Source organism: Misgurnus anguillicaudatus, chromosome 9 (genome assembly GCF_027580225.2).
Source record: "Misgurnus anguillicaudatus chromosome 9, ASM2758022v2, whole genome shotgun sequence".
Lineage (NCBI taxonomy): Eukaryota > Metazoa > Chordata > Actinopteri > Cypriniformes > Cobitidae > Misgurnus > Misgurnus anguillicaudatus.
Window position 1 is genome coordinate 5870735 of NC_073345.2, and position 19722 is coordinate 5890456.

Sequence of the window (19722 nt, forward strand, 5' to 3'; positions counted from 1 at the left end):
TAATGCAATGATGCATTTTTGAATGATGCAACATATACTCTGGAGCAACTTATAGTCCGGAAAATACGGTAGCAGTAATAAGTTAAAAATCTAATTGAATAGGTTTTTATCCGAAAGTTGCAGCCCCACAAGCAGGGAACTTTTCTAAGAACTGCTGTACAAAAATATGTGTCTAAAAGCATAACCCTTGTACTTGCCATGTTTATTACATAACCCTTTAAGAATATACTAGTAAAGCAAGACATCTACACGCACGTAAAAGCTAATGAATCTCCGCTCGTCCTTCAACTAAAAACAACAACTTGCAATTTATTCTGCAACACAGTGACCCATTGAAATCATCTCTCACCTGAGTGATAAAACAAACCCAAATAAACACTGACCATCAATATACATATATACACACACACACACAATGAAAAAGGCCAGACAAAATCTATGAGCATATGTTCTGTATGGCAGCCTTCCAGAAATACAGGTATTGTGACATAGCACAAAGGGTTTGGTCGCAAGTCATCACAATGGAATTAAATCTTTACAAGGAAGAAATCTCACGACTGAATTTACCATTAAACTCCTTTGTATTAACTTCCATTCAAAGGCAACAGTGTGTACAGTGAAACAAAATGTCAATCTGTACCTTCAGGTATGAGCCGTAGTATTTGGTAACATGTGGACTGTCGCACTGGCTGAGAACGGTGATCTCCTGTTGGATGTCTTCGATTTCATCTTCTGCCTCCTCAAGATCGATGGTCTTGATGGCCACTACGTTCTGAGTGCGGCGGTCGATACCTTTAAACACCTCACCAAATGAGCCCTTCCCGATGCGCTCTAGTTTAGTGAACAGCTCCTCAGGGTCCACTTGACTGTTCTGAAATTAAAAAGTTTCACTTGATAAGTTTTTATTGAATATGTTTGAGGTAAAAACTATGACAACACATTAATTAAATGTGTTTGCAGGTGTACTGAATGACTTCAATGCTTGCAGTCTTGAAACAGCTGAACAGCCAAGGTAAATGTTTAAATCACTAAACTTCTATGAGAAAACCACCAGAATTTAAAGATGTGTGGTGTGCTGTCATGACCACATAGTGGCAAGTCATGGATTTTTTTCATCATGTTTGTGGTCTCTCACATTTTAAAAACCTGATAAGAAAAAACAAAAAAAAAAAACAACTAAATTTTTTATTTCTTTTGGCTGTTTGTTTACACAAAAACAAAATTTTATGACTCAGAAAATGCAAAATTTTGAAAATCATGTTTCAAAGTGTAAGTGTTCAGGTTTTTGGAAATGACAGCACTATTGTTTTTGTGTAAATGACAAAATAAAAAATCTGTAAAAAAAAAACGTAACATCTTTCGAATATGTATTAAGTGTTCAGTCTACAAGCATGCAGGAGTTAAAAATGCAAAGGAAAAGCTTTTCTGTTTTCTACATTGTTGTCGTGCAAATGTAGCCTTAATACTTTGATAGAGGGGATCTATAAAACCATTAACACAGCTGGGCAGTTACCCGTGGCAGGTTCATACATATTTTTCATTGTATAGACCATTTTGCAAAACATAAACACTGGTCCAGAAACACTTCCTGTTTCAGTTAGTAACAGTTTTCTTTATTTCACATGTATCTTAAAGGTCACGTTCTTCCTGATCCCATTTTTCAAACTTCAGTTAATGTGTAACGCTGCTGTTATAGCATAAATAATACCTGTAAAATTAAGCTCAAAGTTCAACGCCAAGGGATATATTTTGTTTAACAAAATATAACAATCAAAGCTTCAAAATCACAGGAAGAACGGGACCCCACAGTTTGGGTAAGCTTACATTTGTGAGCTTTTCCACTGGGTGCAGTACGTAGTACCCAATACTTTTTTAGTACCACCTTGGTCTGGGTTCCAAGCGACCCGAGCTGATACCAATACGTAAAGCGAAAACACTGTAGATCACTGATTGGTCTGAGAGAATCGTCACTACCAGAGCAGTTGTGCTGATGACAATATGACAAAATAGCTGCCCAAAAATAAAGTGGCACTGCTACAAAGACGCATCTTAGTCTCCATCAATCATAAAAGATTGAAGTCTGGTGCATTTGCTTTTCGTTGTATCCACAATAACCCCAATAAATTTAGGGCATGTGGTGTCATTTGCTTACGCTGGTACTAGAAAAGTCATTCTGAAGTATCTCGGACTTCAACTTGAATGGCAGCTGCAATATGATAAGCTACCTTCGACCTGCAACATCTTGTCTGCGTCGAGAAGTGTTGTGTCTTTACCCTGAACCTGCAAATCATTCTGCAAGCTTTCTGTAAGGTGCTCGTCTCACAAGATCAACATAAAAGAAGGGAAGCACACAGGGGATGAAAGGCGTCAGGGGACAGTGACTGGATGCGCCATAGACATAACCACTGGCGTAATATATCAAATCAAACAAAGCAGCAAAGATTTACCAAAGAACTGCTTATGTTGTTATAGACTAATTTGGATTGGGACAATTTTGTTTAATTTACACGCAAAAGCAATTGTAGTAAAATAATGTATATAGTGGGAGGACACATCCAAAACAAATTGACAAGGAACTTAAAGAGTGTTGTAGGGCACAACATCAAGCATTTCTGAAGCCATCACAGTACAAACATTTAAATCAGATTTTCCTTATATATAACGCATATCTGTTCCTTAATTGACAGCATAAACAGGGAAATCTCACCTGTAAAGTAAACACACTTTTCATATTTCTGCATCAAAATGCACAAGAATGCCATAATTAGTTTTGCTGTATTTATTAATTAAATACGTTTTTGCTGCTGACTTTGCATATGGATTTTACTTTTAAAATCAAGGCATTCTTATTGTAAGGTATATACATCAGATGGTTAAATTCAAGTTATCAGCAACAAACAATATTCAATAACAAAACTAATTTAATCTTTTCCACATCTTTATTCACACGTCACACGGATTCAAATCTGTATGTGTGTTGCCTGTTCAGAACAGCATCTAATATAGGCCACATTTAAAAGGTAATGGGAGCACCCTAAAAAAAAACAATGAAAAAGAAAAAAATATATTTTGCAGCCAACAAGGCAGCAATACAGCAAGTGGGCATCTCAAATACACTTTATTCAGATTGGCTGGAGCAGCAGTGACAAGCTATATCATGCCTCACAGCATGTGGGTCTGTCTCATCCTGATAAAAACGGTACACATGCATCGGTGCATTAATGACTAGGCTGTTTGTTAACAAGATCACAAGGGAGGCGTCCATGTACCCACTCAAGATTTATCAGCTGGGTGAATTTCCTCCTGATGTGCTATTCAAACCCATAAACTAACAACAAAGCCGCACTATTAAAGGACAACATGGGTACAATCCACACGACACAAGCACCTTGCATTACATTACTACAGCAGGGTCTTTAAAGGGCTCCAATCATCCGATTTACAATTCTACATTTTTGTTGGTGTGTATTAGCCTGGCTGCACCCTCCTACGCATTTCCGCTCAATTTCATTTTCCTTCAGTACTACGTCTTGGATTTCGGTTTATTCTAGCGTTTCGAGAAATCAAATTTTTGTAGGACCAATCAGCAAACAGAGTGAGTGGCTGAGAACGATGATGTTGATGTTGTGTGTCGTTGTGCGTCAACGACTGGAGCAGCATTTTGTTAATGATTAGACCCAGCTTCGACAGTTGACTGAATACATGATTGTCCTTAGTGTCAAATATACATTTAGAATTTACAATTGTTAAACTCGATGAACAAAACCTGCATCTCTCGTTGACAGACACCTTTTTCTAAACAATCCTCTGATAATTCGGAGTTGTTGTTTCTGATATACGTGATATCGTCACGACCACACGTTAGCGATTGGCTATGGCAGATCCAATAGTGTTGAACAGAGAACACGCCTACAAGGAAGTAAACGTTTCTTAATGGAGAGAGGCCAGACTCCCTGTAAAAATGAAATGTACGAGAGTCTGGTAGAACCAGGCTAAGTGTGTATTAGTACGTGTTTACTCTTTTTTTTTTTCCGCCATTGACAAGTTAACTCATCAGTTAAGAGAAAACACTACCCCTGCCAATGACAAGTTTTTCCGGCAATCTGTATTTCCGCTATTACTCAACTTATAAAATCCGGAAGTATCCACTTAGGCCAAACCGTTTAAACTCTGTGTATGTTTTAATCATTGCTCTAAATTTTATCTCTATCAAAAGTCCTTCACAAACACACAATTATCTCAGCCTTTTCCTCAAAATTTTTGAAGAAACCTACGCATGTTTGAAAAGTGATAAAAAGAAAACGAATAAAGATAGGATGAAACCTTTTTTGTTTGAAAGCAGAGGGTCTGTTCTTTCATTTGATATTAGGGGTGGCACGGTTCATGAAAAAAATCTGAATCCCTTGGTTCGGAGTGTGTGTGCGTCGCATGGTTAGATGGTTCATGGCATGCGCAATTGCGTGAAAGAGGTGACTGGTGTGTGGAAACATTTTTTAAACATGTTACCTATAATGACAGCGGAAATAAAACAATAGATAGAACTGCAGTCTATGGGTTGAATGTGTTCGAACAGCCACAGGAGACTGCCTTCTCTCCACCCCTTTATCTAATCTGAGGTACTGAACAAAATGTACGTCTTTTCTGACTTCTGCCGCGAACATACGGTGAACAGCGCTATTTTTAGCCTTTCATTGATAAAATGAAAGCAGCTGATTTCCGCGTAGTTTAATTTTGCTAGTGTGTGAAAGTTCCGCGATCTTATTTCATAAATTGCCCCTCAAAAGTAATCAGGACAGAAGTGGTCAAAAGTGGACAAAAGAGACAGATTTAAATATTACAGGTGTAAACTAGGGATGTTAACAATTAATCGGTCTTCGATTAATTGTCGATAAGAATTAAATCAATAAAAATTAACAATTGTCGACAAAGCAAGCACGTGTGTCCGGCGCCTGCGCAAAGCACATACACAGCTGGTGAAAAAATTAAACAAACGCGAAGAAGTTAAACTAGCCATGATCACAACGATGCTTGATGCCAAACACTCACTTGGGCTTTATAACCTCATTCGAGACGAGGCTGGCTGCTAACGCAACTAAATGGCATCCGCAGTGGATCTGAGAGGTTCCGATGCCGAAAATCTAAACACAGTTAGGATACTGAAAGCAAAGACCCTCTTCAGGGAAGCCTGCAAGATTAGCATAGCAGCGCTGCTAACGCTGCTTTACACAGGGAAGGAGACCAGAAGCCGTTTTTAATAAACAGATTAAAATGTAAAACTTACATTCTGGCATGAAACTGTTAAATGTAAACTGTAACTGACTGTCGTTACACTCTGAATGCCCACAACATATATCATTGATCATCATCATTACTGGCTGAGGCGCTACACGCTAAACAGATTTTCTAATGGAAGGTTGAAATCTTCATAATAAAAGCATCTTTGCTGAAAGTACGCCGCAGGTCTAAAGCTGAGGTGACGCAGGAAAAGTGCCCTTTGTGTGCTTCTTGGATATAATTACAACAAGCGATGTATCAACGACTCAGAAAGCAAGGTGAACAACTAGAAAAATAACACTTGATGATAATAATTTGTGTGCTAAAAAGGCACATAAGTTCATGTAGATGGCAATACACATTCTCTTTTTTTGCCAAATAAATGAAAACCATGTTGAAATCATCAAGATAATACATTTCTGGAGTGTTAAATTAAAAGAAAAAATAACAACAAGAAACGTACAGAACCGAGAACCGTGACCATAAAACCGTGATACGAACCGAACCGAGGGTTTTGTGAAACGTGCCACCCCTATTTGATATATTGTATGTTTATATATTTAAAGAAGAACATTTTCTGGAAGGCATTAAACTTTTGGCTGGCAACTTTTTTTTTTAACGCTGGCAGGGAAAGAGCCTGTAAGTAGTCGATGTTTTCATATTTAAAGAATTTACTATGAAGTAAACCATGACTCAAACACGAATTTTGTGCAATGCAGAGTAGCACTGGTTGTTTGCGGTTTCTACGATCACAAATGCAGACATGGTTTAATGTTTTAGTATCCTTCCTTACCTAACAAATGTGTTAAATCCTGCTAAAGTCACGCTGGTAAAGTTGATCGATTAACTTGGTCATCTGCATTTTCTGGCTCAGATTTGGCTCGTATTAATAAGGTAGTAAAGACGACATTAACTCCTGTCAGTATTGCATTGGGAGCTAATCTTCAAACATGGTAAAGAGCGCCACATTTCTGGCTGACGTCAGAGCTATACAGGCGTTTCAGGGAGGCAGGGCAAAAAAGAGCATCAATAATGTACAGTATGTGGAAAATAATGTGTATTTTTAACCATAAGCCATGCAAACACATTGCATTATACCAAAAACACAACATTGTTTCTTTAGCAAAAAAATTATCCTAGGGATAGTTCACCCAAAAATGAAAATTCTGTAATCATTTACTCACTCTCATGTTGTTACAAACCTGTATAAATGTCTTTGTTCTGATATACACAAAGGAAGATATTTTGAGAAATGTTTGTAACCAAACGTTCGCGGATCCCATTCACTTCAAAATAGGAAAAAATAATATTATGAAAGTAAATGGGGTCCACAAACAATTTGGTTACAAACATATTTCAGAATATCTTCCTATGTGTTCATCAGAACAAAAAAAAATACAGGTTTGTAACAACATGAGATGACATGATGACAGAATTTTCACAATCCCTTTAAGCTTTTACTGTACCTGTGTCTAGCTGACTCAGGAGTTAACTATGGGAAACTAGTGTACGAAACACTTCTTCACAGGCCACACCCAGACACTTCAGCCCAACATTCCTAATGCTTTTAAAGCATCACCTCTATGAATGAACAACTGTATGGCCTATTCAATGAGGAGTTTGGACTTTGAACCTGGCTGAATTTACAAAATAAACATTAAAAATGTTCCAAATGGTATGTTAATAAGTGAAGGATCCCAGCGTTGAGACATTGTCATGCATAATGATTAACAATACAGCTCAGCAACACAGTTTTCAACTCAGTTGTCATAGGAAAGAAATTAAAGAGAGGACAACATGCTCACCTAGAGTTCAGGTGACCTTTCAAACCTCAGTCTACTTTGAAAAAAAGTCATGGTTTTGGCTCTGTATCTGAACATCTACCAGTCTAAAACTGAGACAGTGGCCACAATAAGACAGAACCGCAGCAGTCACACTTCCTGTGCTGCAGTTTAGGCTATTTCTTGCCATCACACTAATACAGTAGAGATGGATTACATCACTGTCCTAGGTCATTGGCAGCAAAGAGCAGACTCATTATGTTTTATAAAGAGCTAACAGGAGTGAATGCTGGCACACCTTTAGGGAGCAGGTGCCGCCTCATAGATAAATATCTGCACCATCATTCGACCAGGTGCACAGACATATCCAAATATAGACCTGTCAGTGTAGATTGATCCAGACTACAGTTTGCACAAACTTTGCCATGTGTATACAGGTCAGTAAACATAAACATATACCCCTCATTAATCTGATAATCCCAAACATTCAGCATACTGTACAGAAAGCTGCTCTTGAATATATAAAGGATTTACAATTATGCATGTTTACTACAAATACTCAATGTTTTTTCATCTTACTATAACTTAGAAATAATACATCCCAAATTGTTTTGTAGAGCAGATCATTTTCATAAATTAACCTTTTTAAAGATGTGGTACAGTACCACAATTGGGGCACAATGAAATCTAATGTGGGCACAATGAAAATGACTATGAAGCTTAATCCACAGTATATCGCATGTCTGTATAAACAAATCTTATATTTTTAAAAGAAAATTGTCTTTCACAATTATTTACTGCGGAACCATTTAAAGAGCACCTATTATACGATTCACGATTTTACATTTCCTCTGGTGTGTAAGTGTGTTTTAGTACATGTTAACGATATGCAAAGATATAAATCCCAAAGTAAATAATGACGCGAGTTATCTTCTCCAACTTAAATTTCTTTTCTTAGACTACAACACACAGTCTATATGTTTTCATATTTCAAAGATTTACTACCGACTAAACCATGAATCAAACGCAATTTTGTCTGCTTCCACATTACCAATCTTTTACCTTACCTCACGTACTACCTTATTTTACATTTCACAACTATATTTAGATATAGCCTACCAATGACACATTTTGTAGCATCACTATATAACAGATGTAGTTTAATCATTTGTTCTCAGCAAGAAATTAAAAACAGAGAGAAAATACCACAGCACATGTCCAAGCATCATACAGGCATGTCACCTTTACCATAGGTGTACAGAAAAAAATTGTCTTTGCTAGCAAAACAGTTTGAAATAGCCAGTCTTTGAGTAAAGGCCAAGAGTTGATTCTCATCAGGGATGAAAGACCTGATAAAATGTTACTGGTACAGGTGATGAGATCTCGCAAACATTACTAAAAGGATTTTTTTTTAATATTTCCCTGTCATTGAATAAATATATTGATGTTTTACTTCGGTTAATATTAACATCTGTGTTTTCATAGCTGTAGATTGATTGCTTTGTTTCGAAACAAAACACATGGCTACAATGTTGCAATTTAATCTTGGTTCGGTTCGCGTTCACAAGGCAATATTTCCAAACGAACCAGACTTTGTTAATACAAGCACCATGCGAAGAAGCACTAATTTACGTGGTCATCTGTTTATTTTCCAGGATTCCTCTCAAATTGTCTATCAGGATGGACAGACAGTATCTTTACGGGATTAGTGTGGCTTTTTTGGTAACTGCTGTTATATTACTTACTATTATTTTGAGCATGAATCAAAACTTACATTCTTACCATGTACCTATTGCGAAGAAGAGCAATTAGAAGACATTTTATAAGGAACAAGTGCACTATGGTTTTAAATGGCATTGAAGTGCTCACCAGAATCCTTCACCAAAGAGCAATCAGGTATGTTCATGGTAAGGTTGTGCCAACAGAGTCTAATGGCACAACCCTATCATGAACAAATACAATAGTAAGACATATGTCCAATAGCAAGATTTCATGACGCAAGTTGGTAATTATTATTATCATCACAGTTTCACATTAACATGTGCAATGCGTAATTTTCCTTGTATTAAAGGGTTTGTGGGCTTTACTTTGCGCGAGAGAGCTTGAAAGATCCGCAGATTTCTTCTCACATGCACCTGAACTTGTTAATGCGCATGTCTTGGACTATTCTTCGCACATGAGCTTGTAATTCGTGCGGCTCTGACATTTCCTTGCACTAGAGAGGTTAAGAGGGTGTCCACACCAAAGCTTTTACGCCCGCAGCCGGCGCATGTTTTCAATTGTTTCCAATGGAAGCTCAGCGTTTTTCAAATAAGCCAGCAGCTAGCGGTTTTCTTCGCCAGCCGGCAAGAGTTAAAAAATGTTCATCTTTCGATGAAAAGCTCCGCTCGTCAAAGTCAGTTCTCACGCGATCGTCCAATCACAGTGGAGGAGGGGAGGAACAAGTATCACAGCAACCAACCGTCTCACAGCTGACGTATCAGAGCGACCAAAGCGCTTAGCTAAGGAAAGCTGGCACTCAGCTGAAAAACAGCTGGCATTCGGCGTTGTCCAGGCGTTTTCAGCCGCGTTTAAAAGTTTTGGTGTGCACAACCCCTAAGTGCGCAGGGATTTTAAAACCAGCAAGCCCTAGCACCAAGAAATTTCAGAGCGGCTGTGCTTTAATAATGCGCTTGGATTATTGCCATCAGTTTTAAGAAGGTTGCAGTCATGACAGTGTTGCCCTTAGCGTAAATAAGCTTCTTTTTTGTACACCAATCAAGTGGCCTGTCATAAATGTATAAAGTGAACAAATAAATAAATGAGTAAACTATCGTCCTGCCCCCCGATACTATAGTGTATTGTGTAACAGGTTGACGATAGATAGGATGATCGCACAATGGGGCATATCACCCAACAATAGTTCATAGTTAATAAAGATATAAGATGTTTATTGGTCTGTTGGGTCGAATTGCTTTCACACTTATACCGTTCTAGAGTTCGTTTGCAATCGGGACGAGACCACCTCATTCAAGCGGTCTCGAAGTGGACCCAACACGATTGCAGTGTTCACATATGCCTTAACAAACTGAACCAAAGGAGAAAACGCAACAGGTTCCGAAACAAAGGCTCAGGTCTGAAAACACCCTTATTGTGGTCTTATTTGGAACATATATGGGCTTAAATGGTGCCAAAGTAACAATTAAGCCCATGCCAGACTTTGATACATTTTTTTAAATTTTGTTTTCTAAAATCAACCAGAGCTCAACATAAAGGACTGCCCGGTGGCCCGGGGCAAGCGTGAGAGACGTTCGGGCCAGTACAAAGTATTGTCACTTGCCCGATTGGGCCAGTGCTTCACCCTCAGTCACTAAAATATATTTTCATCAATGTATATTATTTAACTTCTTGGAAGCAGACATTTAGTTAGGTAAAACACGATGAAAGAAGCAATGCCATATTTTGCACAATTTGTCAGTTTACAGGTAAAGCAGAAAAGTTGGGAGCCTTTTTTTGTTGAAACATGTCTGTTGTATATCTATACAATTAAATTTGACTTTTGAATTATTATTTTTAAATATGTGACACTGACATTTTTTTATTGGGGCCAGTGAAAATTTTGGCAGGGCAAGTGAAAACCTGAACCACTGGCCCGACCGGGCCAGTATAAAAAATTATTTGCGTTGAGCCCTGTCAACTCATTAATACATTTTTAAGATAAATATTGCATTTTAATAAACTATTTATATACACTATTATAATTTCTTAATACACGAAGCAGGCAGAGATTGTTGTTATTTTATATGGAGACTGATTAAAACAAACATTCAAAATGGTATCAGATTGCATGTGCAAAATTCTAATGATCGTGGTGCATTGTTTTTTAATATGCATTGATATGAGTTTCATTCATAAACAGTGTATGCACATAATGACTGAGGAGGTTAAAGCCAGGCATGGTAAACGACCTGACCTTATCAATGATAAAAATGTTCAATTAATGTACTGTAGTGATATATCACGCTGTAATACAACTGAACTGGCTGCTTGCCATATTTATGTGCAACCAAATTTACATGGCAATCCAAGGTATTATCAAAGAATATGATCAAAACAAATGCTATGGTTCATGTCCAAAAAACAATAATGTCGTGACAACTTTAGTGTTTAAAACTATTTATAAACTTAATGTAAACTGTTAAGAACTCACACTAATGAATATATAGATGTGATACGAGTATACTCTGATAAATGCGGGATAATATTCATACTGATGATGGCCTGGCTTTACCTTTCCACACAAACCCACCTGCATTCCAGGAACTTGAACAGCTACCGGCGACTGAGCCATCTCCAACCGTCCACAGACCAACTACACAGCAAATAAACTTTCAGATAGACACCTAAATAGCTTTAACTTTCACTACTTTGTACTAAAACTCTCTTTATCACTATATTTTCACTGTTCGTGAAACTGCTCGCGACGCCAAACTCCCGGGCTAGCTGCGCTCAGTTAGCTTTAAACTCCGTCACACTCGACACTCCGCGACCATGACTCCTTCCTAAAATCGACTTTTCAGTTACTTTTATTAATTCCAGATGGTTTAATCGCTCGTCGAGAGCTCGTTACATGCTTTTTGTTAAGAGTTTGCCTAGAGTTTGTTCTTCACGAGATCCTCTCAAACGTCATGACTCGCGCGGCGCTCGTCAACTTGTTTTGTGCTTCTGCCGTTGGGTGGAGTCGCGCGCTCTGACCGCGAGCACACAGACATTGCGTCACCAATGCCGCTGCTGCCACCATCAGAGATCTAATTACATTTACACTAACTTAACTCAGCTACGGCGTACCTTTCCTAAACATTTAATTGATGGTACATACATCCTGAGAAGGCTTTGGGTGACAGAGGGTGCTGGTAAAGTTTCAACATTCCCGGACTACATTTCACCGGTCTCACAAAAACTTCTAAACTATTTTAATATAATTGTTTAAATAAAAAAAATACTTAAACAATTAAAAACAATTAAATTATTACTAATTACTTAGTAACTAGTTACATCCAACACTGTTAATGCATGTGTATTTGGACTTTGCAGAAACGGTGGACTATTTTAATGACCCAACACGAGCAAGTGACAAATATCGAAATCGGACAGATGCTTCTTTCAAAATCTGCATCAGCAAAAAAAAAATATATATTCATAAATGGACAGCCATGGCAAAAGATGCAAATAATCAGCGGTTTATCAGTTACAGCCCTTGATATAAAACTCATTCAGCCAACAAAACCACTATAGCCTTTCTAGGTGGCACGATTATGAGTTATCTTTGTGGCATATTTAAATCACTCTTTAAAATTACTCTCACACATCTGGTCCAGACCACCAGCAAGCAATCTGTTCATCATATTAAAAAGGTCTTTTTTACAGACTTCAATGTGAAATAAACATGAAAATTATTTTTTATGTATTTCTAACCGTTTTGCCCATTTAAATTACTGAATAATTTAACTATTTAGAGTTTTTACACCACCGAGGTATCTCTTTTTAGCTGTACCCTGCTGCCCGCATCTAGAATTTTGTAAGCTTCCTGTTACTGTAGTACATTTTATTGAACCAATGCAAAGGTAAAGTTAACAGTACCATGAACTAATGTTAAGCCGTGCCTGTATTGGTTAATAAATGACCTATAATGCAAAATAAATGACGTAAGGCCAAAATTCCTTTTCAACAGCAATCCAAAAGTACAGTTCCTGTTATTACAGAAGAAACCTTGTGACGCTAAATGTTAGAATAAATAACATTGCAATACGTTAGAAACTATAAATGTGCTCATTTTTAATTAATACCAAAAATAAAGTAAAACATAGACAAATTCACACAACATTTACACGGTAAACAATGAGATTTTAATGTCAGGCACTGTTGAAAGCTACGTTGCCTTTACAAAGGAATGGACACAATGACGACGACGAGTGTTAAATGTGTAGTACATTGGAGAACGTAAAACTGTGATATTGGTCCATATCTACAATGATACATTTCTATGGCTGTTTCATCAGACCAGCTGAGAAAGCGACCAAAGTATCTGACTACTAAAGAGAAACAATCCAACACAAGGAAACATCTAATTTCCTGACATAACAGTTTAACAAAACTTTTGGATGTATTATTTTTGGTGTAGGATGGGAAATGTACTGTAACTGCTCAATACTTAAATTAACAATTAAAGATCTTTAAAAAAAAAGGGGGGGGTGTTAAATTGTAATTTTACTATAAATGTGTTCAAATGAGTTGGTCCAAATCAGTGCTTACTGTTTACTGTGAAAGGCCAACTCAAAGGTTCTGCTTTTCTAAAATTACAGGGAATATACAGTAATAACAGGTTCTGTCAAGTGGTTATAATCTCACACAAAGACAGCTGTATAATTACGTACAAACTGAACAATATGGAGTCAGTTTAATTAAACTGTAGAAAATTGTTGTATTGTACTCCTGTTAGACGTCCAGTTTCGGAAGGCCTTGTCTTATAAAACCTTTTCAAATTAATAAATCAATTTCAAATGCATTTAAAACAAGATTTTTATATTAACAACTTTCTGTAACCCTAAACGCAGCAATCATAAGGGGGCTGCCATAACTGCTGGGATTACACAGAGAAAAATACTGCAGTGGAAGAGCAAACATCATAGTTAGGACTGACAGATACGTTATATATGAATTTAAAATTAAACAAAAAAGAAATCCACCTGCCAGTAAAAACCCTCTTTTATCCACAGGTTAGACTGCCTTTACAATATCATTTACCGAGTTGTCTTGAAAGTTTAACCAGTCCTGAGGGCAATAGGTCCCATATCTGCAGTTGTATTTGACTGAAGAAGCTATGGTTTACAAATATAAAATGGCTAGGATCTGCTTAATTTGAGCTTAGCTCGTCTTCTGAAGAGTCTTTACCAAACTGGAGCTCAAAAGAAACATCTTTGTAGCAGGACTGAATTTTTCTTTCTCAACGGGTACGTCCTAATGTGGACCCCAGTGCATAGTGCTATGGTTTTTCTCACTGTTCGAAAACAGTCAAACGATGACAAAATCTGAGCATTAGTCTGGCATGTCGATGCACAGTTTGGGCGGTGGCACAAAGTATTTGCCAGGACTTTGAGTGATCACCACACCCGTCTTCTTACGAAACATTGGAGCGATTTTTGGTGCTTCGTGGATGGGCATTTCCTCGGACACGTCGGAATCTTCATGGTGCAAATCGTATGATATGTTGCCGTATTCCCTCAGGAATGGGAAAAGTTCAAGGAGGAACTGGCAGAAGTCCTTGCGAATTCCAAACCACCCTGAAAAAACAGAGAAATCAGATGTGACAGTTTAAAAATAAACAATAAGGAAAACTTTTTAAATATGGTTTCATTAAGTTATGAAGAGTGGGTAACTAAATGACCCAGCAATAATATAGGTTAAATGTTACGTACAATGATTGCCTCCTTTCTGACCGAACGTGGTCACCATTAGAGTAACCAAAGACACCCAGAGAGGCACAAACACTGGAACATAGTTGGAACTATAATGACCATCCAGCTTATGCACAAGAAGAATCTGAAAACAACACAAATAATGATGAAGGTTTCATTTGTGAATAAAATTGCTGTCATCATTGACTCATCTTCATCTCATTTCAAACCTATTCGATTGTCTTGATGTGGCATTTATGAATCAACGCAAAAGAGATTAGCATGAAGGAGTAATTTAACTGAAGTTGCAATTCATTTTCATTATATTTAAAAGAACAGCTAGGATATTTATATAAGTCGGGAGTATAGACGGTTTCAGCAGTAACAACATAAACCAGAGTCTTTCGTGGTCAACACGTAACTTCCGGTAAACTCCACTAAGAAAAAATAACAACAAAGTCCTTTTAAAGTAGTTTATTTATATAACAAGCAAAATAAACAACACGTAGATTACCTAGAAAACCAAAATATTTGTTATTTTCGACGAGGTATTTGTTTAAAAGTTCAGTGTGAGCAACTAGTCAGACCATTAAACAAACAGAAACCGGAAGTAAAGTTCGGACCAGACGCTTAATCGCGTCACCGCACGTGCGACCAATGAAACCGTCTATAATCTAATTTATTACATATACGCGAACGTATGCGCACAGTCGAAGGCACAGCCTTGTAAAGTATAGTTTTTTTATGTGTACACAGATGTTCGACGCATGAGCATTGCGACAAAATGCAATCCATCTCCTGGGCTACATACTACATTCTCTTGTACGTGCATGCGCGACCTATGCGTACAATGTACGAAGGGTTTCAAAAATCCACTGTATGTGCACCATACTTCGGCCTTTAGGGACAACAAAAGGGTCAGTAAATCATAACATATACATCACACAATAACACTCACAAGACATGCTACAAGTGGTTTTAGTCACACTGTCACATTTTTGCATAAATGACATCATCAAAACGAATGTTGTCGGAATCGAACCTCAAAGGTAAGCAGGGGAACAACAATGGTCATCCAGCTGATCGCCATGGTGATGTGAGTACGCCGTTGCTCGGGAATAACATCCACGGAGCGCAGGAAGAGCACAGACCAGACGATGTAATAGAGCACGACCAGACACAAGAAGGACATAAGAATCCACAACGGCACGCACACCACCTAGCAAAGACATGATGTTGTTAAATGTGCAGAGCTTGAATTACAAACAAATCAACTGCAGGTGACTAAGTCACCAGTGCAAAAAAAGTTTAACCGATGTCCTTACCAACCACGGCCATCTGATGATTTCATCCAGTCGCAATGCAATAAAGATGAACTGAAGAATATTGACCGAGCAGAGAACCTCCAGCTGATGAATACAAAAATCAGGAGGATGAAAAGATTAATACATCAAATTATGGAATTATTTGAGCGGAAAAATCTCTGCAGCGAATACCTCCAGTGAGCGGTCGTGTCTGAATCCCCACACGCAAGCCGCAACGGAAACTGGCGAGACGAAAAAGAGCGGCATGAAGACTAAAAGCCAAAAGTGCGAACCCCGTTCTACGCGGGCACACACCAGAACCTCAAAGGTGAGCAGGAGGAGGTGGATGCCCACAGCGATCAGCATGGCCTTGAACTCCACGCAGGTCTCTCCTTCAGCCCTGAAGACCACAACATACTGGATCATACAATACGCTTGATCACAGGACATTGAGAGTGATATAATACAAACTCCCTCTGACCCACAGAAATGTGCATTTTAATTTTGCAATATGACTATTTGCATTATGTAACAAATAAAAAACATGTTCGAGCAATTTTTAATTTGGGAGAAATTGTACAAAAGATTAAATGTGGACATTTTGTATGAGAAACATTCAGATCTTAAAATGTGTCTGAAGTGGATTGCGGAGGACTCACATGATCATCCCTCCTAAAACACAGCCAGGACACATTTTTAGGGAAGACTTTCTGAACAGGATGTGGAGGTCAAGTTCACTCTTGAGACTTTCTTCTTGTAACCCAATGGTAATACTTATCATTTATCATCTGCTTTTCCCATGACCTTTATTGAGTTAATGATGATTTTTTTTTAGATAAACGCATCTGCCAAATGCATGAATCTAAATCTGTACAAGTTATTATACGTCTTATCTCATAAAATCTATTTATATAATCTACATGATAATCTCATAATTAGTCTACTCCTAGGGCTGTCACAATGATTAAATAATCGTATTATCGCGATCGTTTGACCTCATCGTGATGATTTCAGATCACCGCAATGATTGCACATCTCTCTAAAAACACAAGGGGGAGCTGCAGGATTTTTTTTCAGCCACTACAGGCATGTGGTCCAGTACTAATATAATCTTAGCAGGATTAGCTACTATTTAAGGCCTGTTCTGGTATAGTTTATTTTGATTGCATTTTTATTTTCAGTTATTTTCATTCAGTACATTTATTGTGTTTATTTCTTATGAAATAATATATATATTCAAGTAATTACTTAAATGTGTGTTATGTTAATGAATTATTATTATTAAGTATTAATATTTACTGCCAGGTAAACCTGGCAAAAGATTTCATTTAAATAATCACAAAAATGTGTGAAAATTATTTCATGAACAAACAAAAAAAAATTATGTGAATTAAATGTCAAAGCAATAAATCAGTCAATAATCGTCTTAATCGTCAAAGCCCCAAAACAGGCAATTAATCATCATCATAATCGTCACAATTTATTAGACAATAACCGTCAGCCAAATTTCATAATTGTGACAGCCCTATCTACTCCCAACTGAAAAATCCAGCTAAAACCAGCATAAAATGGTTTAAGGTGGCAGTAGCTGGTGTACGTTTATACTCCCAGCCTGACCAGCTAAGTCCAGCTAGACCATCTTAAAAAGTGACCACAACACAGCTTGCTACACCAACAAAACTAGCTAATACCAAGCTCACCAGTTTATGCTGTTTCAGCTGTTGTTGTTTTTTTTCAGTAGGGCTCCATTTAGATTAATGTGGTACATGGCATGGATTAGCAATAGATTTCAATCTGATTTCATGTTGACGTCTACATGATTCTGACTGACGTCACACTGACTGACCTGTATTGTGGGTTATGAGCCCACACCCCAGTGCCCACTGAAGCCCCAATGATGACCATGAGTTTCCAGAGCCAGATGGGTGCAAACACCGCCCAGTAGCTCCACTGGATGATGCCATCCAACTTCAATGACAGCAGCACAGAGAAGAGCAGCAGGCATGCATAGATCAGGAACTTACTGCAAAATAACACACACACAGTTAAACCGTAATCAAAGACATGTGCAGTTTTCAAACATGGCCAGATTTATCAATCTTAAATTGCTTTTGCCAAAACCACGAGGCTTTAAATACAATTTGACTTAAATAAAAGTGGCATTGCTAATGCTTGTATGAGAATCTTAGCAGCAAATGTTTGTATCTGCAGTCAGTGCAGTGTTTGATTAAGTCCCAGTACTGTAGGGTATAAAGTGTTAAATGTATAATGCTCGTGTTAAAGGTTTATTATTAATGCCGTTTTATTTCCTGCTTAATGTCACATCACGCTAAAACAAATCAAACAGGCCTGGAGAGTGAACATTAGCAGCTAAGCTAACAAAGTGAATGTTCAGCTTATCAAAACAAAGCATGTGAGTTTTATTGTTCACCTCACGCGTCGAAGCTTACCTGGGGTTGAAATCTTGAAAAACACCGCGGAGATTCATGATTTCCTCTTCAGACCATAGTTAAAGCGAAATTGAAAGGCATGCTAACTGACTGTCTCTCACATCAGTACAGACAGACGCAACCAAACACAGTGACGTCACACTCTCATCCCTCAACTTCCGCCGAATGGCGCTGTGCGCACAGTATCTTAGAAAAACAATAGTATGCTTATGAAAATAATAATCTTTAATCAGGGGTCTCCCACCTTTTTGTGAGCAAGTGCAACAACAATGGATAAAACAATTTGGAGGGTTACATTTTAAATATAGTCTACTTAAAACCATTTGTTTTATTTGTTGACTTTATTAAGAAGCTTAGCTTCTTTTGTGTATGTCTGCTGATAGGCTACAAGTGTTTTGCTAGTCGGCCCGACTACTTTTCCAGTGTTTTTCAAAAATTATGCACCCCACCTTTAAATATCTTTGTTGTTATAAATGAACCAACGCACGTGTAAAGAGAGACCATTTCCACATTGGTATAATAAGGTCTTCCTTGACCAACTGACATACATTTATTAAATGTTTTTTAATGGGTCATTCTACAGAAACGTCCACTTTTGGTATGTCAAGATGTCTTACAATTTATTTCTTTTTCTAACATTTAAACTTAGACCACATTATTCGATTACTCTTTGACATATGAGTACACATAAATGACAGCTTAATGATTTACACATAAATGTCAGCTTAATGATTTTTATTTTTTGTGTGCATGTACTTAAAGACTGCATACACCATGTTTTTTGTCACTGGTGTTACCTTACTTCTTTAGCAATATTAAAGGTGTTTATTAAGTATTATTTATCATTTTTTTCAGCTTTAAAGCTTCATTCTTAAGTGTAGCAGAATTCAATGCATTTAAAATTATCATTATATCACACGTGAAAGATTTGATTTAATGTGAAAGAAAAAAACAGTAACACCAGTGACACAACAAATTACCAGTCCCTGGTGTTACCCATAAGGAAGGTAACCAGTGACAGTAACACCAGTGACATTCAATTTTCATGAAAACAGCATTTTACAAAATTGCTGCTGCAAAGTATCAAACCACATATTGTCAATCATTGTATACTCACTAAATTAAGTAGTTTAATCCATTTAATCTAGTTTTTTGCAATTCCCAAACAATAAAGGAGGTCATACCAGTGACTTAAACTAAAAGCATCATATGAAATCATGAGATAAATGAGATGATTTCTGATAACTGAAAAGAGACAGTGGACTTACCATGGGCTTCTCTTCATAGATCTCCCGGAAAGTGAAAGAAGAAAGTCAAGTGATGTTATCAGTGTGATTTTAAAAATAAGAGCTTTTTTGTTAAACGGTAACACCAGTGACACAACTCCAGGGGACCACTACTTTTATTATATATTTTATAATATTTATTTAGCATGTAATTTACTACATATATTTGATAGTTACACATTGATGTGTTGAGA

General features: G+C 37.4%; 2 protein-coding genes across 2 annotated transcripts in view; both read right to left on the minus strand.

Moving 5' to 3' along the window:
- stk26 (serine/threonine protein kinase 26) overlaps positions 1 to 11806 on the minus strand; it is a 36814-nt gene extending 25008 nt beyond the window's left edge. Inside the window, exons 1-2 of the mRNA XM_073871067.1 lie at positions 11344 to 11806; positions 641 to 871 (exon numbers count right to left, since the gene is read on the minus strand). Coding sequence (XP_073727168.1) covers positions 641 to 871; positions 11344 to 11385 — 273 coding nt within the window. The 5' untranslated portion in view covers positions 11386 to 11806. The remainder of the gene's footprint in view (positions 1 to 640; positions 872 to 11343) is intronic.
- Positions 11807 to 12917: 1111 nt separating this feature from the next.
- tmem185 (transmembrane protein 185) lies at positions 12918 to 18409 on the minus strand. The gene is made up of 7 exons (XM_055181184.2): positions 18243 to 18409; positions 17639 to 17815; positions 15985 to 16192; positions 15814 to 15897; positions 15531 to 15707; positions 14510 to 14633; positions 12918 to 14374 (listed from the first exon to the last, which is right to left on the minus strand). The coding sequence occupies exons 1-7, from the start codon at positions 18278 to 18280 to the stop codon at positions 14130 to 14132; spliced, it is 1053 nt and encodes a 350-aa protein (XP_055037159.1). The 5' UTR covers positions 18281 to 18409; the 3' UTR covers positions 12918 to 14129.
- Between the last annotated feature and the right edge of the window lie 1313 nt (positions 18410 to 19722).

What these genes read in the sequence shown, in the direction of transcription:
- tmem185 (XM_055181184.2), bottom strand. Translation starts at nt 18,280, where the DNA reads ATGAATCTCCGCGGTGTTTTTCAAGATTTCAACCCCAG. An exon ending in TTTCAAGATTTCAACCCCAG is followed by an intron (nt 17,816 to 18,242) that starts GTAAGCTTCGAC and finishes GTTATTTTGCAG; the next exon opens with TAAGTTCCTGATCTATGCAT. An exon ending in GACACGACCGCTCACTGGAG is followed by an intron (nt 15,898 to 15,984) that starts GTATTCGCTGCA and finishes TGTATTCATCAG; the next exon opens with CTGGAGGTTCTCTGCTCGGT.